A 21,249-nucleotide genomic window follows, 5' to 3' on the forward strand; every position below is an offset into this window, starting at 1 on the left:
GCGGAGAGCTAGTTCGATGGCGGACCTACCAACTGGAAAGAGTTAGTGTTTTACAGCTGAGGAGACGGATCTCCTCGTGCGGGAGGTGAAGGCCCGTCAGAACCAGATCTACGGGGACAGCAGACAGGCACCCAAGCTCCCCGAGGTAAAGCTGGCGTGGGATCACTAACACAAGAAAGATCTTACTAAATATCTGTGGAATATTATTCAAACCTGTTTTCATCATATAACAGAGCGCAGCTGTCAGGACTGCCGCGGAGCTCCCCAGGGTGCTGATCCTGCAGCTAGGACCTGTTCAGCATTTTCTCACCCACCCACATTTGTTAATTGTTTTCATATGTTTCCTAGAGCTGTGTTCTGCCTCTTATTTGCATGTGTGTCCTCTCTACACTCAGATAACAATATAATAATATAATATAATGTAGCCTAGTATATAATGTAGCCTAGTATAACATGTTAAAATAAATGCAATGTGTGGGCTTTGGTTTTCAATCAAAAAAATGATTGATTGGTCAGATAATTTCACAATTTCATTTGTCATTATTACAAATTATGATGATCATTATTACTGCGATTAGATCATTCTGATTAATGACTGACCATTAAGACGTGTTTTAATGTGCACAATAATAACCGTTCACATTGTAATCATATTTTTATTCATCTTTTGCATATGTGTGGCTGCTCTGTGTGTTTCTGAGCAGAGTGCACGCGCATTGTGCACCCGCCTGGAGACGTATATTACTAACTTGTTTAACAGCGAAATACTGCGCCGTTGACTTTAGACCAGGTTTTTGTTGGTCACTGGCGCATTTGCTTTTTACATCATCTAACTAGCAACGCGCCAAGACTGCGCCTGACCACTCCTCATTTTTAGACCAACACACCCAGAGAAGCGCAAGTTCATTTGCTAGTTAGACGACGAGGGCGCAGGGTGTGAAAATGACAACTGCGCCTGCATCTAAATAGCAATGACACTTGCGACATGGATTATGCGCCCTCCACCTTCTGCTTTAGACCATCTAAATAGGGCCCTATGTGTTTATGTGATTTATTCATTATTTGCTGATTGTTGATTGTGTCCATAATAAAAGTTGATGTTGGATATAACAGATCATGAAGAGAATTTGTCTAATAAATGAAGAAAGTCATTTGTTTACTTTTTTGTTCAGATTTTTAACTTGGTGAATCAGAAAACAAAATATAAAACGTGGCAATGATTCACTCAAGTTTAGTCTGTTATCTGTCTTCACTCTGTATGAATCTCCAGTGATATTGTGATGTATCAGATCAGTCCAATCAGCTGCAGCGCTGTGCTGTCCAATCAATAACCGATATCCAATCGGTGTGTTTTGTTGGTAAAAGACTTCCACAAAGGCTGCACTCGTATATCCTCGCTTCCATCTCCTCTGAAAGCTCGTCCTCTCTCCTCAACTCCTCTGAGTGCATTTCACGTATTGAGACGTCCTACATACAATCAGCATAGTTTTTTGTTTTTAATTTTCTTTTTATTTGGAAAGGCAAATTTCCATAAGACAGAATTTACAGCATTTCTTTGTCCATAGTAGATCATATACCCATCCATCCATATAATCTCCATATATATAATATCCATACTGCCCTTCCAGGGTTTTCTCTTACAGATCACGGGTTATTCTAGTTATGAACAACAACATAACAATACAAGGGAGCACATCAGCTTTAACTTTCCAACAATCAAATGAAGAAGAGGGTTGGTTTACACAAAGCACAAGTACAGTCAAATGAAATCAGATCTGATCGGTTTTACATTCTCAGTCCATTTGGTCCAGATCCTATAGAATTTTTCTGTTTCGAAAATGATATCTTCTCCATAACATAAATCTCATGTACAATGTCAATCCATTCATTAATGGTAGGTGGTTCTACTTTTAACCATTTTCTTGTGATCGACGTCTTGCTGGCGGCCAACAATATAGCCAGCAGTTTTTTGTCTTTAATGTTCCATGTTTCAAACAGCAAATCGCCCAAATACTTAGTTTCACATTTGAATGGAATATTTACGCCAAATACATTTTTCATATGTTTGTGGATCTCCTCCCAGTAAGTCCTTATCACCTGGCAGTCCCAAAATATATGAAAGTGGTTGGCCTCATTAGACCCACAAAATCTCCAACAAGCATTCCCGCTGCCTTGATGTTGTGTCTGAATGGGTGTGACAAAAAAATCTCACAATATTTTTCCAGCAGAACTCCTGCCACGTGTTCGACCCGGGTGAGAACCAGCTCTCCAGTGTGATCAATACCTTTCCTTCCTTTTCCCATCTCTTCTTTATGTATTCTGTACTCTCTTGTTTGGATAATTGTATGGTATCATATAATTTAGAGATAATTTTATTGTATGATCTAGGCTTAATTAATGATAAAAACACCACCATGAACCCTGATTTACCTTTTCCTGGAACCTCTTTCAGATTTTTGTTAAAGCAATTGCAGGTATCTAAAAAAAATCATCTCTTCCCAATAAATGATCCTTCTGTAGGGCTTCAAAACTCTGAAATGTCCCCTCATGGACAAATGAATAATAGGTAATCAAATCATTTGAGATCCATATCTTAAATCTGCCATCGGTTCTATTTGGTGCAAAGTCTGTATCATAAGCACACCACCTCATAATTTTGGATGCATCTCTTAATCTACAGATTTTAACCATTTCCTCCCAGGGCTTCAGAAAACTGCCTGTTATTGAGACTTCTGGGATCTCCTGTTCTCCCTGTAATTTGTTGTCACTTAGTAGGGCTGTTATTGGGATTCCTTTTATCATCGTGCCTTCTATTTCCTTCCATGCTGCAGTGTATGTTGGTGAACACAGGCAGACCAAAGGTCTCAGATGGGCTGCATAGTAGTATTTCTTGTAAGCAGGGAAGGCCCATTCCCCCCTTTTCTTTTCTTAATTGCAGGGTTTTAAATTTAATTCTGGCCCTTTTCCCCTGCCACAGATATCTTGCTATTAATCTGTCCCATTCTACAAATTTTTGAGGTGGTATTTTGACTAGTAGAGCCTGAAAGAGATACCGCATCCGTGGGAGAATATTCATCCTAATGGTCCATATCCAGGAGCTTAAGCTTAAAAAGGGAATAACATTCCATCTTTGTATATCAGAATTTATTGATGTTTTATTAAGGGGCTGTAGTTGACATCGTACAGTCTTGAGAGGTCCCTAGGCAGTGTGACACCCAAATATTTAATGGATTCTGCTTCCCAATTCCAATTGTACTGGGTCTTAATTTCAGAAGGAGGATTATAGTTAAATGTCAGTACTTGAGTTTTGTTAATATTAATTTCATACCCAGAAATTGAGCCAAATTTCTCAAGCAACTTCATCAGTTTTGGGAGTGTCTGTGTGGGTTGTGTTATACTTATCAATAAATCATCAGCAAATAGGGCCAGTTTCTGCTCCCCGGACATCATTGTTACCCTCTTTATGTGCAACCTCTGCCTAATCCACTGACTCATGGGTTCTATAAACAAGATGAAGAGGAGTGGTGACGCACAACATCCTTGTCTCGTTCCTCTTTCCAGAATAAATGAGTTAGATAAATCTCCATTAATCTTAATTCTAGCCATTGGTTTATGGTATAGTGCTGCAAATGTGTCAATTATAGTTGTATGAATCCCAAATTTTGATAGTACTTTGTATAAAAATGAACATCTCACTGAATCGAACGCTTTTTCTGTGCTTTTTTCTGTTTTTGTTTTCCAAAACCCAATTGAACGTTTTTAATAATGTTGAAATTAGTTGATCTTGCATTGTTTTGTACCATTCTGTGGGAAAACCATCAGTCCCGGGTGACTTCCCCCCTTTCATTCGCCCTATTGCAAATTGAATTTCTTCTCGTTATTTTAGATATTAATTTTACGTTTTGTTCGTCAGCGATCTTCAGAAGATGTATCTGGGACAAAAAGGCATCAATTTGGGGGTCATCATTTGTGTGTGGTTGGGAATATAATATTTTATAGTATTTTTGGAAGCACTGTTGAATTTTCTCCAGGCTAGTTTCTATTTCATTTGTTGTGGGGTTTCTTATTTTGTGAATAGGTCTGCTTTTTTGGATTTCCTGTGTGTTTATTTCCTCTTTTTCTTTTTTTAGTTTTGTGATATTAGATTTGGTGTCGTCTTTAAGAGTTTTTGCATGTTTGTTCTGTAGTTTCTTCAAATCATCTTCTAAGTTTTTGAGTTTTTGTTCTCTAATTTTCATCTCATATGAGGAGATGGCTATTATTTTACCCCTAATCACCGCTTTGAGCGCATCCCAGAGAATAGGTGGAGTCATATATTCATTATCATTATGTTCCAAATATAACTTAATTCCATTTTTCAGTTTATCTTTGATAACTGGATTATTTAAGATGTTTGAATTCAACCTCTAGAGAGCAGACCTGATCTTACTATTTAGGTGGACTGACATATAGATGGGACCATGGTCTGAGAGAGTGCTGGGTCCTATGTCACAATTATCTACCTTAAAAAGGTCTCTTTTAAACATAAAAAAGTAGTTGATGCGTAAGTAGACATTGTGAGCGTGCGAGTAATGTGTGTATTCTCGACTCGTCGGGTTTATCTCTCTCTACACATCCACAATCCCCACTTCATGCATCCAAGTATTAAATCTTTTACTAATGTTTTTTGCATCAGATTTCCCATTTGATAAGTCCAATTTTGAATTTAGCCGAATGTGGAAATCTCCGCCACATATTAAAATCCCTTGTCTTTTTGTTATCGTTAGATCAAGTATACATTTATAAAAGGACCAGTCACTGCCTAGAGGAACATAAACGATAAGGAGACTCATCATAGTACCCTCTATTTTGCCTGTAATCAAAACAAATCTGCCTTCGTTATCCTTATGTTCTGATATATGTTTACAGTTTACAGCACTGGATATCAAGATCGCCACTCCTCTCCGCCTCCCCGATCCGTGGGAAGAAAAGTAAACATGTTTAAATCCCGATCTATTCAATTTAGCATGTTCAGTCACTGAGATGTGACTCCTGCAAGAAAGCTATTTGGATTTTATCCTTCTTTAGTTTTGACAAGATTTTCCCCCTCTTAACTGGACTGAGCATACCATTGATATTACACGAAGCTATTTTTAAAGATCTGTTTTGCATCTATGCGATTCCCCCCTCCATCTCACTCAGAAACCTAGCGTGCTTCCATCTACCTGCAAAAACCGGCAGGGAATGAACAACTAAATAGTGAACAACTAACATATAAATTAACATCCAACTGAGCTTAATTTGTCCGTGTGACTCCCAATGTAGGGGTCTGTTAACCTGACCCTGTTGAGCCATCCGGGGCGGCTTGAAGGGAAAAGTCTCCCTCCTCAGTCTGGAGAGAGAGGCCTTTACCTGTGATGGTCGCATGTCGAAAAGGGAGATAGAACAAAGGAAAGTCAAAGTTAGAAAAAAAAAACTGACCCCGGACGAATCGGTCTATAGAATGGTGGGTCTCCACCACTAATTACAATTTTGGAACAGTTCAACAGATTTTACTCTTGACTCCGCTGTCCTTGAGCTGGGCATAAATCCTTTAGGTCCCAACTGGATGTCGGTGAAGGTCTCTTGAAGGTTAGGAGCTTCTCCTTGTAGCTTAATTCACGTCCGGCTTTAGTTGTACCCCTCGTCACTTGCCTATCTGCTCTCCTCCAAGTCAGCTGCTGCACCTGTTCCATTAGTGTTTCCGGAGGTCTGGTGGTCGTCACGGTGTAACCCCTTCTCAGCAGGTCTTCGGCTGCCTCTTCTATAGTGATTTTGGTTCCGTCTTCATGTCTCACACGCAGTCTGGCAGGGAAGAGGGTCTGGAATTGAGCTTTTTTTTTTCCCTTCACTTTGCGGATCTCTGTATATTCTCTTTGTTTTTTAAGAATAAGAGGTAGATAATCATGGTCCAGGTTTATGTGGTTTTCTTGCCAGGTAAATCCCTTTCCCTGCCATGCCTTGCTGAGTAATGTCTGTTTCGTTTTGAAGCTTAAAAGCTTCACTATGATGGAGTGTGGCAGCGCATCCACCTGCAGTTGTGGACCCACCGACCGGTGAGCTCTTTCAATCTTCAAGTCGGGTATGTCTTCCATTAGCCCGAGACACTCACGGAGTAATTTTTCCACGAATGAGACCATCGTTGTTGATTCTTTCTTGGATCCCTCTGGCACCCCATAGACCCTTTCGTTCTCGCGTCTGGAACGGCTCTCCAAATCCAGCAACTTGTCCTCCAGCTTAACGTGCAGCTTTAGCATGGCCGTGATGACTTCTTCCGTGTTTTGGATCCTCTCCTCCGCTTTCTCAATTCGCCCTTCTGCTTCGTCCAGTCTGGTATTCGCCTTCACAATTTCTTCTTTTATTGTCTCTAACTGTTCTTTGTTTTCTTGGCGAAACCCTCTTAGCTCTTGCAGAACCAGCTCCAAGTCGGCCATTTCTCCACACAGACCCCCATTGTTTGCTAGCTTGAGCTTGTTAGACGCGAGTTATTCACATTGCTGCACCCCCGTCTTTCTCACCCACCTGTCTTCGGACGGCTTTTACTGCTCAGAGTGGTGGTAGGATTCTTATCCCCTCTCTCTAGGCTTTTAGTCAGAATTATTTAATCAATTTGTATAGGGGAATTTCTCGAATTACTGTGGTTCCACCGGGAGCTCTCTCGCTATGCGGCCATCTTGACCGTGTTCCAACCGGAAATCTACTCAACAATCAGCACAGTTTTACCCAAGACTAGTGTCACCAATTCAGTATCTGACCAAATGTCTCCCCCTCTGTCATGATGTTGAGTAATGGCCAAAAAAGTGTTTTTGAATAATATTATGATGTCACAGTGAAGTTGACCTTTGACCTTTTGGATATAAAATGTCTTCACTTCATAATTATATCCTATTAGACATCTGTGTGAAGTTTTGTCATACTTAGCATATGAATTCTTGAGTTATGGCCAAAAGTATGTTTTGTGAGGTCACAATGACCTTGATCTTTGACCTCTAACCACCAAATTCTAATCTATTCATTCTTCAGTCCAAGTGGATGTTTGTACCAATTTCAAGGAAGTTCTCTCAAGGCCCTCTTGAAATATCAAATTCACAGAAGGTCAAAGTGACTTTCACCTTTGACAACCAAAATCTAATCAGTTCATTGTTGAGTCAAAGTAGATGTTTGTGCCAAATTTGTAGGGCTGTATTCAACCAAAGAAAATCTTGGTCGACTAAAGTCGCACGTAATCTTCAACTAATCGATTAGTTGTGGGGAAAAAAAAAAAAATCTACGTTATTTTTACTTCTGCGGTGGTGTGTCTGTCACTCTGCAGTTACACATCCAAAACACTAGTCGGTGGTGGAGGACTGTGTTAACTGCTGTAAAGTTTAGGGATAGACCGATATGGATTTTTTAGGGCCGATGCCGATACCAATTTTTTTCCATCACCCTTAGCCGATGACCGATTATGGACTGCCGATTTTCTTGAGCCGATATTTGGGGCCAATACTGCTTTTGCTCCCTCAATTTACATCAAAAAAAATGACACAATGATAACTAATATGACAGGTCTCAAGTTTAAAATAAGAAACATTTATTGAACAGTAAAAAATACTAAAACAAGATGGAAAGTTGAGGTAGAACAGGTAGAATATTATTATTATTATTATTATTATTATTATACATTCAAATAAAAAAAAAGAGTTCAGTGCTCTTAAATCTTCCAGTAATGTCTTTATAAAATAAACAAATATTTAAGCATAAATAAAACAACAACTACTGTACACAGTAGGATTCAACAGCTTTGTTCAACTTAACCACATACTTTCAAATGAAAAAAAGTGCCAGGGAAAAATAAATCCGCGAACCCACACGCGTATTGGCTGATGCCGATACAAGTAAAAAAACTCAAATATCGGCCCGATATATACCGATGTATCGGTCTATCCTTAGTAAAGTTTAGTTCAAATCAAACTTTATTTATATAGATTCAAAACACACATTAAATATGGCTTAATAGGGACAATTTCAACCACAAGTACACAAATTTGCTTCATTATAAATCGCAGAACTGACAGACAAACACTTGTCTTTATCTGGACACATTTCCCCCACCAATACCACATACTAACGTTATTACCACAAGTCTATGGCGTTTTACATTGTATAGATTAGCTTAGCATCTAGCGATCTTTTCCTCTTCTCATATAAAACCAGGAACAACGGCAACATGTAACAAAGGTAACGGCATAAATTGGCTCCATTACAACTGGGAACTGCCCATTGGTTCGACATCCCATTGTTCCGACCATATTAAACCCATTTTTTTCGAAGTCCGTTCCGAAATCATCATGATGCCTGTGGTTAAGGTCTGGTTAGGTTTAGGCACAAAAACCACTTGGTTAGGGTCAGGAAAGGATCATGGTGTGGGTTAAAATGAAAAAGAAAGTGACCAACACTTAAGCCGTGAGCCTGCTCTGCCTCAAGCCTTTCCCAGCTGACCCAGAGCCGGTCGCGGCGCACCATACGCCTGCCGCGAGCAGTTCAGCACCGCAGACAGTCAGACTAATGGGCTGTCGGCCCAATGACATGGACCCTTACAACTCACTACATTCACCAGTAAAACAACTGTCTTATACTATACACGTTTTCCAAGCAAATACAACATGCTAACGTTATTAGTGCCAGCCTATGGCATTTTACATTGTATACATTAGCCTAGCGACGAGCGGAGATTTCCTCTGCTCATATGAAGCCAGGATAAATCCCGAAGTATAAATCTCTGAAGGATAAATCACACACACGACTTATAATGCTATTTTAGTAGAGGCTTTACTGTCTTCACAATTTATTGTTTCTTATCTGTGAAATACAAGTAAATACAAGCTTCGTTTCCACTGAGGGACATGGTGCCAGCTTACAGAAACAGACAGGAGGTCTGCGTCACCGCGACGCTAAGCGTGAGGGTGGGCGAGCTCAACTTTCTGTCAACAACAGAGGTACTTAGCCTGTCCCCCCGCCGCAGGAAATAATGGATTAATCCTGGAAAGCTGTTGTTGTAGCACTTTTCTCCTTATGAAAGTAACACAGCGATTATTCGACTAATGAGAATTTGGTCAGACAAGAGCATAGTGACCAAATAATCAACTAGTCGACCAGGAGACTACAGCCCTACAAATTTGAATTAAATCCCTCGAAGATTTCTCAAGATATCACATTCACAAGAATCAGACGGACAGATGGACAGGCAACATAAAGCTTGCTGCCACAGCTGTTGCCAGTGCAGAGGTATAAAAACAGCCAGAGTGTATCACAGCCTCTACAGAAGCGGTGTGTGTGTGTGTGTGTGTGTGTGTGTGTACAGTAAATGTTCATCAGAGTTTGCAGTTTGTTCACAAATTGACGCTGCAGCTCCTCAAGACCAACAGATGTTTCCCATGTCTTGTTTCTCGGCTGCTTAGTGGAGTGATGGGACTTAGCTCCAGAGTGAGTAGGACTCCGGCCCTGGGGACAAAACAAAGCATCTCCCCCTGTGCTTTCGGACCATGGTTGGGAAACTAAAGCAGGAAAAGCAAATGGCTTATAAATCCAGCACACCCCTTTCCTTTAGAGCAGTGAAAAACACAGCAAGTGGCAGCCAATTGCTGTCTGTGGAGAGCTGCCATGCAATGTCTATGAAAAGCTGCAGCAATTGCATTCTGCAGCCAATCAGTAAGCAGAGTGCTGTGACTCCTGTGACATGTTGACTGTTGGTACAAAGCTTTTTTTACCACATGAAACACATGAACGTGTCCACACAGTCTTAGATTAGCGAATGCAACCTTTATAATACCCACACCAAAGCTCACCCCAAACTTTAAATCGTTCATGTTGTAAAAAGCATAACTTTGTCTTAGTATCTAATTTTTTCACTGTAGAAATTCTAAATGTAGTCACTACAATGATTTGCAGACACTGGCCGACTGACACGCTAATTTCAAAACGAGTTTCAAAACTTGTTTTTTTTCCACATCAAGTAGTTCATGGAGCTGATGTCTTACCGCCCAAGTTTTGCTGAGTCTGAAGATGGGAGCGCTTTGCAGAGCAGACACCACTGACACCAGAGAATGAAGGTTGTTCAGCTCCAACAGTTTCTGGAAACAAACAACAGATATTTTACAAACAACTTGCAAAGTTCACAGTCAGTTGGTATTTCGAACAATGCATCTGAATCAGGTATGACAACAATGAAAAAGAAAAAAACATAAATATCTTTAATAACGCCTCCATGGTTTAGAAGATTAAGATGATGACCATATATCACAGTGTCCCCAGTTTAAATTCAGCCAGGGACCTTTGATGCATCTCTCTCTCCTTCATCTCTTTCTCTTCAGCTCAGGGCTGACACAGAAACAGACAACCATTCACACACACATTAACACCAATGGGCAATTTAGAGTCAACAATTACCTAATTAACCTTATCTGCATGTCTTTGGACTGTAGGAGAAAGTCCACACATACGAATTCCACACAGGGGCGTTTGAACCCTGAACCTTCTTATATGATAGATAATTTTTCCTCTGTACCATAGAGCCCTGTTGCTATCCAAAACCTATGAAAAACAGGTCAGTGAGCCACACTGCTACACTGGCTACTTTCTTTCATTACCATAAACACACACACTGCAGACGATTTTGACTCAATCCCACATACATCGTCCAGCTGCCACAAATACTCACGACTGGAAAAATTAAAATGTGGATTAATCTGCAGATGAAAATATTTCCTCCCACTTGAGCAATGTTTGATAAAAACTACAAGACTGGCAGTTTCAGTAAATTGCTTTGCCTTTTTTTTTTTTTTTTAAATGAAACTGTACTAACTCCAATGGGCCAAACAATGAGCTTGGAGCTGAGAGCTACAGACAAAGAAGGGAAGTCTCAAAGTATTGAGAGTTGGACTAACACATTGTTAATATCAACAAAAATACAAGATAACATTAGACTTATCCTTCTGGGCCTGAAGCAGGGTTTCCACCCATGGATATGTGAACCCCACAGTGTGTCACCAACACAAAAATATTCTCCGGTATTACAAAGGCTTAAGATTGACATACAGTACAGGCCAAAAGTTTGGACACACCTTCTCATTCAATGCGTTTTCTTTATTTTCATGACTATTTACATTGTAGATTCTCACTGAAGGCATCAAAACTATGAATGAACACATGTGGAGTTATGTACTTAACAAAAAAAGGTGAAATAACTGAAAACATGTTTTATATTCTAGTTTCTTCAAAATAGCCACCCTTTGCTCTGATTACTGCTTTGCACACTCTTGGCATTCTCTCCATGAGCTTCAAGAGGTAGTCACCTGAAATGGTTTTCCAACAGTCTTGAAGGAGTTCCCAGAGGTGTTTAGCACTTGTTGGCCCCTTTGCCTTCACTCTGCGGTCCAGCTCACCCCAAACCATCTGGATTGGGTTCAGGTCCGGTGACTGTGGAGGCCAGGTCATCTGCCACAGCACTCCATCACTCTCCTTCTTGGTCAAATAGCCCTTACACAGCCTGGAGGTGTGTTTGGGGTCATTGTCCTGTTGAAAAATAAATGATCGTCCAACTAAACGCAAACCGGATGGGATGGCATGTCGCTGCAGGATGCTGTGGTAGCCATGCTGGTTCAGTGTGCCTTCAATTTTGAATAAATCCCCAACAGTGTCACCAGCAAAACACCCCCACACCATCACACCTCCTCCTCCATGCTTCACAGTGGGAACCAGGCATGTGGAATCCATCCGTTCACCTTTTCTGCGTCTCACAAAGACACGGCAGTTGGAACCAAAGATCTCAAATTTGGACTCATCAGACCAAAGCACAGATTTCCACTGGTCTAATGTCCATTCCTTGTGTTTCTTGGCCAAAACAAATCTCTTCTGCTTGTTGCCTCTCCTTAGCAGTGGTTTCCTAGCAGCTATTTGACCATGAAGGCCTGATTGGCGCAGTCTCCTCTTAACAGTTGTTCTAGAGATGGGTCTGCTGCTAGAACTCTGTGTGGCATTCATCTGGTCTCTGATCTGAGCTGCTGTTAACTTGCGATTTCTGAGGCTGGTGACTCGGATGAACTTATCCTCAGAAGCAGAGGTGACTCTTGGTCTTCCTTTCCTGGGTCGGTCCTCATGTGTGCCAGTTTGGTTGTAGCGCTTGATGGTTTTTGCGACTCCACTTGGGGACACATTTAAAGTTTTTGCAGTTTTCCGGACTGACTGACCTTCATTTCTTAAAGTAATGATGGCCACTCGTTTTTCTTTAGTTAGCTGATTGGTTCTTGCCATAATATGAATTTTAACAGTTGTCCAATAGGGCTGTCGGCTGTGTATTAACCTGACTTCTGCACAACACAACTGATGGTCCCAACCCCATTGATAAAGCAAGAAATTCCACTAATTAACCCTGATAAGGCACACCTGTGAAGTGGAAACCATTTCAGGTGACTACCTCTTGAAGCTCATGGAGAGAATGCCAAGAGTGTGCAAAGCAGTAATCAGAGCAAAGGGTGGCTATTTTGAAGAAACTAGAATATAAAACATGTTTTCAGTTATTTCACCTTTTTTTGTTAAGTACATAACTCCACATGTGTTCATTCATAGTTTTGATGCCTTCAGTGAGAATCTACAATGTAAATAGTCATGAAAATAAAGAAAACGCATTGAATGAGAAGGTGTGTCCAAACTTTTGGCCTGTACTGTATATCCATAAATTGTGACTACAGATGGATGGTAATATAGTGCAATAACAAATAAATATTATAGGTTTTATTGCAACTACTGATAGACTGCTTGACTGTATTACAAAAGTTATCACCTAGATTAGAAAATACAGTGACATCATTATAACAGTCTCACAGCAAAACAGGAAAATTGTTCAAACTACAACAGGTCACAGTTGGGGCAGGATGTGAGTCTGTAAACTGTCATGCATGTTTACAACAGACAGTTTGTGCTACAATTTTACCGTTCACCTTCATTTTCTAGCAACCCAGTTGCCAAAAGAAAATGTTGGCATTGTATTTTTCAGCAAGACAGGTTATATTTGTGTATTTCATACATAAAATATTGGCATTTCTAAACACAGTGACGTAGTATATGAGCTGACTTTGTCATTAGGAGGTGGTGGGGATGGTGGGTGGTGTGTCACCTAGGCAAAATACTTAGCTTTTGCTGCAGACCACAGTTCAAGACAAACAACAAAACCAGTTGTTTTTTAGCAGGCTATCACTGCATTTCCATCTGCGTTTTAGCCAACAATCGTGGGTGTTTTTTAGGAACCTGTTGCTGTGTTTCCACTGCAGATAGTGCAACTTAATGTGTTTTTTTTTGTTTGTTTGTTTGTTTTTTTTTTTACAAAGACACCGTTGCATTTCCTGCTGGGATAACAGCACCTGTTCGATCTCACACAGGCTCCCCCCTCTATTGGGCACTGTGGGTAATACTCTGCTCCAATCACGAGCACACATTCACCCACTGAAGTTTGCATTAACATTGCTGGCCAATGGTTAATGGACCTGCACTTGTATAACGCCTTTCTAGTCATCCGATCATATTCACCCATTCACACACACATTCATACACTGATGGCTGAGGCTGCCACCTGCTACTCAATTTTTAACACACTCACACACCCATGGATGGAACAGCCATCTGGAGCTATTTGGGGGTCAGTTTCTTGCTCAAGGGACTGGAGGAGCCAGGAATCTTCCGATTAGTGAACGACCCGCTCTACCTCCTGAGCCACAGCCGCCCCTGGATACTGTGAGGAGCCCACAGTATATGAGGTCACAGCTGCCAGACTTCCTTTTTCTCTTCAGTGACGGCGAGTTGTCCACTGATCAGCCTTCTCTATGATTGGAGTCACCATTTCAGGAACCCGATGCAGAACATGCAGAGAGTGGTGTTCAGCAGCCACCAGCTTGAGAGGCCTGCAAGGCCTGTTAGGTGCTGCCCAAGTTTAGACGAAGCAGTTGCTTCTATGTGATGCTTCGCTTCAGGGAGCAGAAGCTCAGTATCAATGACGTCAAGATCCCCGCTTTTTGTAGATGATGGTAACATCTCATCAGTGTCTGTGGACTTTCCACGGGAATCTGCAGCTGACATCTGTCTGCCAGAACTTCCTGCTTTTGATGATTGTCTGCGGCAGGCCATGTTGGGCTCCTCTGCCATGGCTCTTACCAGTTGCATACTACCTGACCCTTCTACTTCTCCACTGTAGCATCCTAGATTATAAATTAGATGGGCTGCAGGGACTAAGCTCTAGCCAGTCATGATCAGTGTGGCTGGGTCAATGTTACACGCTCCACCCACTGTACCCATAGAGTCCAGTAGAGGTGTGTGATAAGGCCCGTTTCCACTGAAGAAGTTCCTGGTACTATTTGGGGGGCAGGAACTTAACAGGAACATCCTCTCGCTGGGCCCTCTCAACCGCCGTGTCTCCACTGAGAGGGCAGAGTAGGGGGAAGGTTCCTGTAAAGTTACCGGGCTCTGGACGTGATGTAATTGTTGCACGACCATTTTGACCAGGGCAACGCGGCAAAGAAACAAACAAAGAAGAACAACAACAAAAAAGAAGAAGCAGAGGTACGAAGCAGAAGTAAGAAGAAGAAAGCAGACATAAGAAAGACGATTATCAACATGGAAGGAACTGAGGTGGTTGCTGGGTTTCTGGCGTGTCTCTTCGTTTACATGGTGGTGGAAGCTATGAACGAGAGGAGAAGACGTCTCGAAGAGGACCTCGACAGGGCTGAAAGGGCCAGATGAGCTGGCTCATGAAACCTTTCATGGATAATGTCCGCCTAACTGAAGAGCAGACCAACTACAACGTCAAGCTCACCAGAGCTAGGGTGGTGGTAGAGAATGCGTTTGGGCGACTGAAGGTAAGATGGCGATGTCTGCTCAAAAGAAATGACTGCAGCTTAGACACAGTCAAGTCTATGGTTGTCACATGCTGTGTCCTCCATAATCTGTGTGAGAGCCATGGGGAGGACTTTAGGGAGGAATGGGCTGATCCTATTCACTTCAACCAGCCTGATGCACCGCTGCTAGATGGGGTAGATACAGGTGTGGCAGCACATGCTGCTCTAATGCATCACCTTAATAACCTTTGAACAATGTAAATAACTATATACAGTACAAAGTATTTGAGCTTGTTTGCCTTTTGTTATGTTCATGTTCTACTGATTTTGTTTTGTTGTTGTTTTGAATATTAAACTGTTTGTGTGCACCTCAAATGTCTCTTTCTCTGAAATTTGATGACTTTAGTCCAAATTTTTAGCTGTTCGGGGTCAAATTTAATCTATTAACATGTGTTTTAGTGAAATGAATAGTTAATAGTTTTGATAAGATAGTAGTTATGAAGGTTTCTTTTTATGATGTAGCAGTGAAGACTGATGGCTCTAATGGTTATACAATAAACCTCACATTTCCATAGAGTTCTTGTCATTTTCACTTTCAATAAAATACATTTAACTACCAAAAAGAGACATAAAAATGACTAAAAAGAGACTCAAATTGACTAAAGAAACCCAAAAACGATAAAAAAAAGACGCAAAAATGACTAAAGAGACTCAAAACTACTAATAAAATACATGTAAATCATTATTGCTATGTTATATTTTCATGTCTTGGGTAAAATAGGACATGATATTGTGTGATAGTAGCTGTTTTTTCTCCAAAAATGAGTGGTGTAAAAGCTAAAAAATACACTCTCTCTGCTCTCTGAAACATTAATCAAGGTTTAATCACACATTTATTGATCAGTCAGATCCACTATTGATGCTTTCTAAACATATCTGTGCTTCAACATTTGGTATAGCCACTTTTTATGAGGGGAGGGTGTAGAATATGAACAGTATGTAAAGGGTTAAAGCAACAACAGAGAGTTTGTCTTTGCAGTAATTGTTCCTGCAATGGTTTAATTGCAAATAGAAACACAGCAATAAAAAAATGCAAGAAAACAATGTTAACTATATACAGTGCAAATCACAATCCAAATAACTATATAAAGTGCAAAAAAAACTGAATGTAAATAACTATTTACAGTACAAAACACCTGAGTGTAAATAACAGTGCAAAAAACTATACTATTAGTTATACTATAAACTATATACAAAAACTTGGTAAATTTAGTCCAGTGGAGGGGGCTCAGGCTGGGACTGGGGCTTAAAGATCATCCCAAACATGGCCAAAAGTCCTTGCTGGAATGCAAGCATCTGCTGCCTGGGTTCCTCCACCTCCTGTCTTCTCAGCATCTGCTCCCTCTCTCGTGCAGCAGCCGCCAGTTCCTCGTGCTCTGCGAGTGTCTTGAATAGTAGTTCATGCTCCTCCCTGACCTCCCTCCTGCTTTCCTCCTCCAGCTCCCTCAAGACATCGATGTCGATCTCCCTCTTCCTCTTTTCTGTAGAGAAATAGAATAGAAAACATAATTAGATAGGTGCCACCTTCATCAAAACACAGCAGTTTGTATTTAAGCTTATCTGAGCATGTCCAGTCTGTAAAGTCAGTGTATTACGTTAGGTCATCCTGTGTTAAATGACTTGTAACTTTATATGATTTACTCACTGAATTGTCTGGACCCTTCAGAGTGGCGAGGGGTACTGCAGGAAGGGGGCTCCATAAAAGTCACCAGCGTGGTCTCCAAGTGTTGCTCTAAAACACAAAAACATGGACATACATGAGAAACTTTGCATTGCAGTACTAACATGCAACAAGCATGTTGCACCCACAGGTTAAGTACTAGGCTAAGTGCTAGCCATCTAACAATAGACTATTATCTGCTAACGTTAGCGTCCCTAGCAACACGACCAACACTACCAAGTGGGGTGAGGAAAAACAGCCAATAACACCAATATTTAACACTTTGATCAGATACATTACAGCAACATTTATCATTCAATAACACAATGTTCACCCCAAAAAGTTCTATGCCATCTAACTAACTTATAAAGGGTAGCAGACGAGTCTCAAAACCGAAGTTACTCATCTCCAGACTAGCTTGTTACATTATCCAAACTGTTAAAGTAAGTGTAATTAAGCAAATATTACCTGCAGAAAAACCTCGTCGGGACAAGCCGTCGACACAACACTGATATCCTCCAGAGCTAAAGTTGAGAACTGGTTTGTTGTTGTCGACAGCGGCAGCGGCGGAGCTGAGTCCTTTGCTCCTGGGTCACCGGTGTAAGCTGGCCGATGTCCGAGTATGGCATCTAACTGGGCGTACCATTTATTGACTTTCCTGTTGGCACCACTTCTATTGTTGTGGTCCTTCAGCTTTTTGTAATCCTGTCATCAATTTCAATTTCCTAAGTTTTTCACAGCAATGTTTTGCTGTGTGGTGAATGCCCAAAGAATTTAAATGCGCTGATATCTCTTGATAAATCTTCTCGTTTCGCCAAGATGACTCAAACCCCCGCTGTATCTCGTCGTTGCCATAAAATGCCAGCAATGCCTGGAACTCTTCGTTGGTCCATTTGTTGTACGATTTGTCTTCCATTTCTTGCTTTTCTTCTTACGACTCCTTTTAAAAATGCGACTCCTCGTCTGCTGAGTTTTAAAAATGCCAGCTATTTTGTCACTTTCTGTTGACGTCACATCCCGCCTTGAGTATATCCAGCACCAAGTAATCCCCAAGCCCCACCCAGGAGTTTTTCAGGGCCGTTCTGAGTACCTACTCCGAGGCAGGGACTTGTTTAGCCCCTGTGAAAGTTCCGGAACTCTGTCCTTCGGGGGTGGTTCCTGCAGTGGAGACACGCACCAACGGCCCCGGCCCCGTAAAATTACCCCGAAGTTCCTGCGGTGGAAACGGGCCTATAGAATGAAGGTTATGATATTGTCACCCTAGTTCTTGTAGCATTGGTGCAACGGGCCCTGTTGCTCCTAAACTGCTGGCTAGAGAGGGTGTAGATGTCTGACAGCGTCACATCCATCTTTAATACTGTGGGCTTGGCATATATTCAGTAAGCACATCCTATATGGCTGGCTATGATCATGCAAATTTTGTGTGCATGCATGTGATTGAAAGAGAGTATTACCCATAATGTCCAGTACAGGGATCCATTGCATTATAATATCACAACTTTCTGCCACCAAAAGTGGGCATTTTAAGCCCAAAGATAACATTTTCCTAACCATAACCAAGTGGTTTTTGTGCCTAAACCTAACCAAAGGTTAACCACAGCACTGTTGAGATTGAAGAAAGGTAAAGTGTTAATGTATCCACCACGTAAGAGCATACAAATATAATGTATCTGTGGTTTGTAGAAATGTACAATACCAACATTTATTCTAGCAACCCGGTTTCACTCCGAAGTTGAAAACCGGCGCTTGATCAGTAACTTCCGCCGTCAGACATGGACCAAAAAGCTGTTATTGTTAAACAGCACCCAGCAGTGTCAGGGGAAAATGTGGCGGAACAACAACGAAATACCACCAAATATGAAAAAACAAAATAATGACTTGTTTATTGAATATGTGTTTCCAGAACCAAAATGAAAAAATGATTAACGACTCGTTTTCCGATTTCCGATTTTCTGTTTAAATGGAGAAAATGGAAAAAAACAGATAACGGGCCAGATACGGGCCTTTCATACACTTTCAATATTTTCATCTCTCTGGAAGCCAAGTTTTTTCTTTTGCAAGCACTGGTTTCTTGTCAGACCGGTCGGAGTGACAACTACACCCGGTTCATGGAAGCTAACGCTTCGGGTAACAACCACTGCGTGTGGAGGCTGCAAATTTGAAGAAATTGTTCAATATGAGGTAAGTTGCGCTAAGGTAACAATACGTGCCAGCTTACTGTTTGCTTCTACAGCTGACATATTGGAATGTGGCGAGTAATTTTTACGTTATTTGAAGATTTATGTTTGCCGCAACTCGCAAATTCGCCACATTCAGCCATAACGGCAGCATAGAAATAATGCTGTATTTAGCTGGATTTCAGCACTCACATGCATTTTCTTTGGGAAATGCCACTCTAGTTAATTTCTATAAACATTATAAAAGTACCATGCTGGGATATAAATCAGAATCAGAAATATTTTATTGATCCCCGAGGGGAAATTATTTGCATTACAGGTGCTCCATGCAAGAGTGGAAAAATAAGTGAAAATATAAGAAATTTAACAAGAGTATTTACAAATATATAGTTCAAATAAACAGGATTATTAACAAAAAATAAAGAAAAAAAAAAATGACACCACCATCAAAGAGTCACACTCCGTTCCCACAACGTCACTGGCCTTGTGGATCAGTTTGTTGAGTCTGTTGGCGTCCGCCACCCTCAGCCTGCTGCCCCAGCACACAACAGCACAGAGGATAGCACTGGCCACCACAGACTCATAGAAAATCCTGAGCATACTGCGGCAGATGTTGAAGGACCTCAGTCACCTCAGAAAATAGAGACGGCTCTGGCCCTTCCTGTAGAGAGCATCAGTGTTCTTAACCCAGTCCAGTTTATTGTCAATGTGTACCCCCAGGTACTTATAGCTCTCCACAATGTCCACACTGACCCCCTGGATGGAAACAGGGGTCACTGGTGTCTTGGTCCTCCTCAGATCCACAGCCAGTTCCTTTGTCTTTGCCACGTTGAGCTGCAGATGGTTCTGCTCACACCATGTGACAAACTTATCCAAAATAGCCCTGTACTCATACTCATCACCCTTGGTGATACATCCAACTATAGCAGAGTCATCAGAAAACTTCTGAAGATGGCAGGTCTCAGTGCAATAGCTGAAGTCTGTGATGTAGAGGGTGAAGAGGAAGGGAGAGAGGACAGTCCCCTGCAGGGCCCCGGTATTGCTGACCACTCTGTCTGACACACAGTGTTGCAAGCGCACATACTGTGGTCTGCCAGTCAAGTAGTCTACAATCCAGGACACCAGGGGGGCATCCACCTGCATTGCTGTCAGCTTGCCACCCAGCAGAGCTGGACGGATGGTGTTGAACGCACTAGAGAAGTCAAAAAACATGACCCTCACAGTGCTCGCCGGCTTGTCCATGTGGGCGTAGACGCGGTTGAGCAGGTAGATGATGGTATCCTCAACTCCAAGTCGGGGCTGATAAGCAAACTGGAGGGGGTCCAAAAGTGGCTTGACCATGGGCCGGAGTTGCTCCAGGGTCTTCATGATGTGGGAGGTCAATGCCACGGGTCTGTAGTCCTTGGAGCCACTGGGACGTGACGTCTTTGGCACAGGAACAAGGCAGGATGTCTTCCACAGCAAGGGGACCCTCTGGAGACTCAGGCTCATGTTGAAGACATGCTGAAGTACTCCACATAGCTGGGGGGCACAGGCTTTGAGCACCCTGGGGCTGACACCATCAGGGCCTGCAGCCTTATTTGAGTGGAGTCTCATCAGCTGTCTTCTCACATGGTCAGCAGTGAAGCACATTGTGGAGGTGACGACACGTGGGGGAGGGGTGTAGTCCTCATGATGGAGAGTGCAGTCAGGGGCTGTTTATACGACAACGATTTCAGTAAAAACGGAAAAGTCTGTCCTTGTCCTACGACAAGGTGGAGTTGCTACAGTAACAGATCTACAATTCACTTCAAATCAACAGGGTGAGCAGCACAAACAGAGCTCGGCATTGTTGTTGTGACGGTCAGCATGCCTAGTGACTGGAACCGTAATGCACATGTGCGAAAAGTCCGTTTTCAGAGGAACTGCATATTGCGTGTTTACATGACAACGGAGACGCTGCTGTTTCCAAATCGTTGCGTTTTCAGGCACCCAAAATGCTGTTGTCGTGTAAACGATCAGCCTAAATGCAACTAAAGTTTACCGTTTTCAGTTGAAATTGTTGTCGTATAAACGGCCCCTCAGTCTGGCCACGGGGGGAGGAGGTGTGAGGAGGGCTCACGCAGGAGGCTGTTGGGGTGTGAGAGGGAGGAGTGGGGGAGGAGGGTGGAGTGGGTGATGGTTGTCCAAGACAGACAGCAGAAGAGACGGGGGGATGGGCAGGGCCAGCAGTGTCAAATCTGTTAAAAAACAGATTCAGTTCGTTGGCCCTGTCCATGCTGCCTTCAACTCCTCTGTTGTTGTTGGTCCTGAAGCCAGTGATGGTCCTCATTCCACTCCAGACCTCTCTCATATTGTTCTGCTGGAGTTTCCACTCCAGCTTCCTGCAGTTTTTGTACTTTTCCACAACACAGAACAAAATGAATGCATCAGTGTTCTATGGGAAGCGACCAGGTGGACTTCAAACCAGGGTTCCACCAGTCAAAAGTGG

At 42.0% G+C, this 21,249-nt stretch overlaps 1 protein-coding gene across 7 annotated transcripts in view; it reads right to left on the reverse strand.

Annotated features, from left to right (window-relative positions):
- The window catches only part of LOC117269845 (ras-specific guanine nucleotide-releasing factor RalGPS1), a 345,328-nt gene that overhangs the window by 253,959 nt on the left and 70,120 nt on the right, over positions 1–21,249 (reverse strand). For all 7 annotated transcript variants that reach the window (XR_013488122.1, XR_013488120.1, XR_013488121.1 and 4 more), the window contains one exon: positions 10,038–10,130. Coding sequence is in view for 4 of the 7 variants with exons in the window: in XM_078161979.1 (XP_078018105.1) it covers positions 10,038–10,130 (93 nt within the window). In the remaining 3 variants the exon portion in view is untranslated. The remainder of the gene's footprint in view (positions 1–10,037; positions 10,131–21,249) is intronic.

Source organism: Epinephelus lanceolatus, chromosome 19 (assembly GCF_041903045.1).
Source record: "Epinephelus lanceolatus isolate andai-2023 chromosome 19, ASM4190304v1, whole genome shotgun sequence".
Classification (NCBI taxonomy): domain Eukaryota; kingdom Metazoa; phylum Chordata; class Actinopteri; order Perciformes; family Serranidae; genus Epinephelus; species Epinephelus lanceolatus.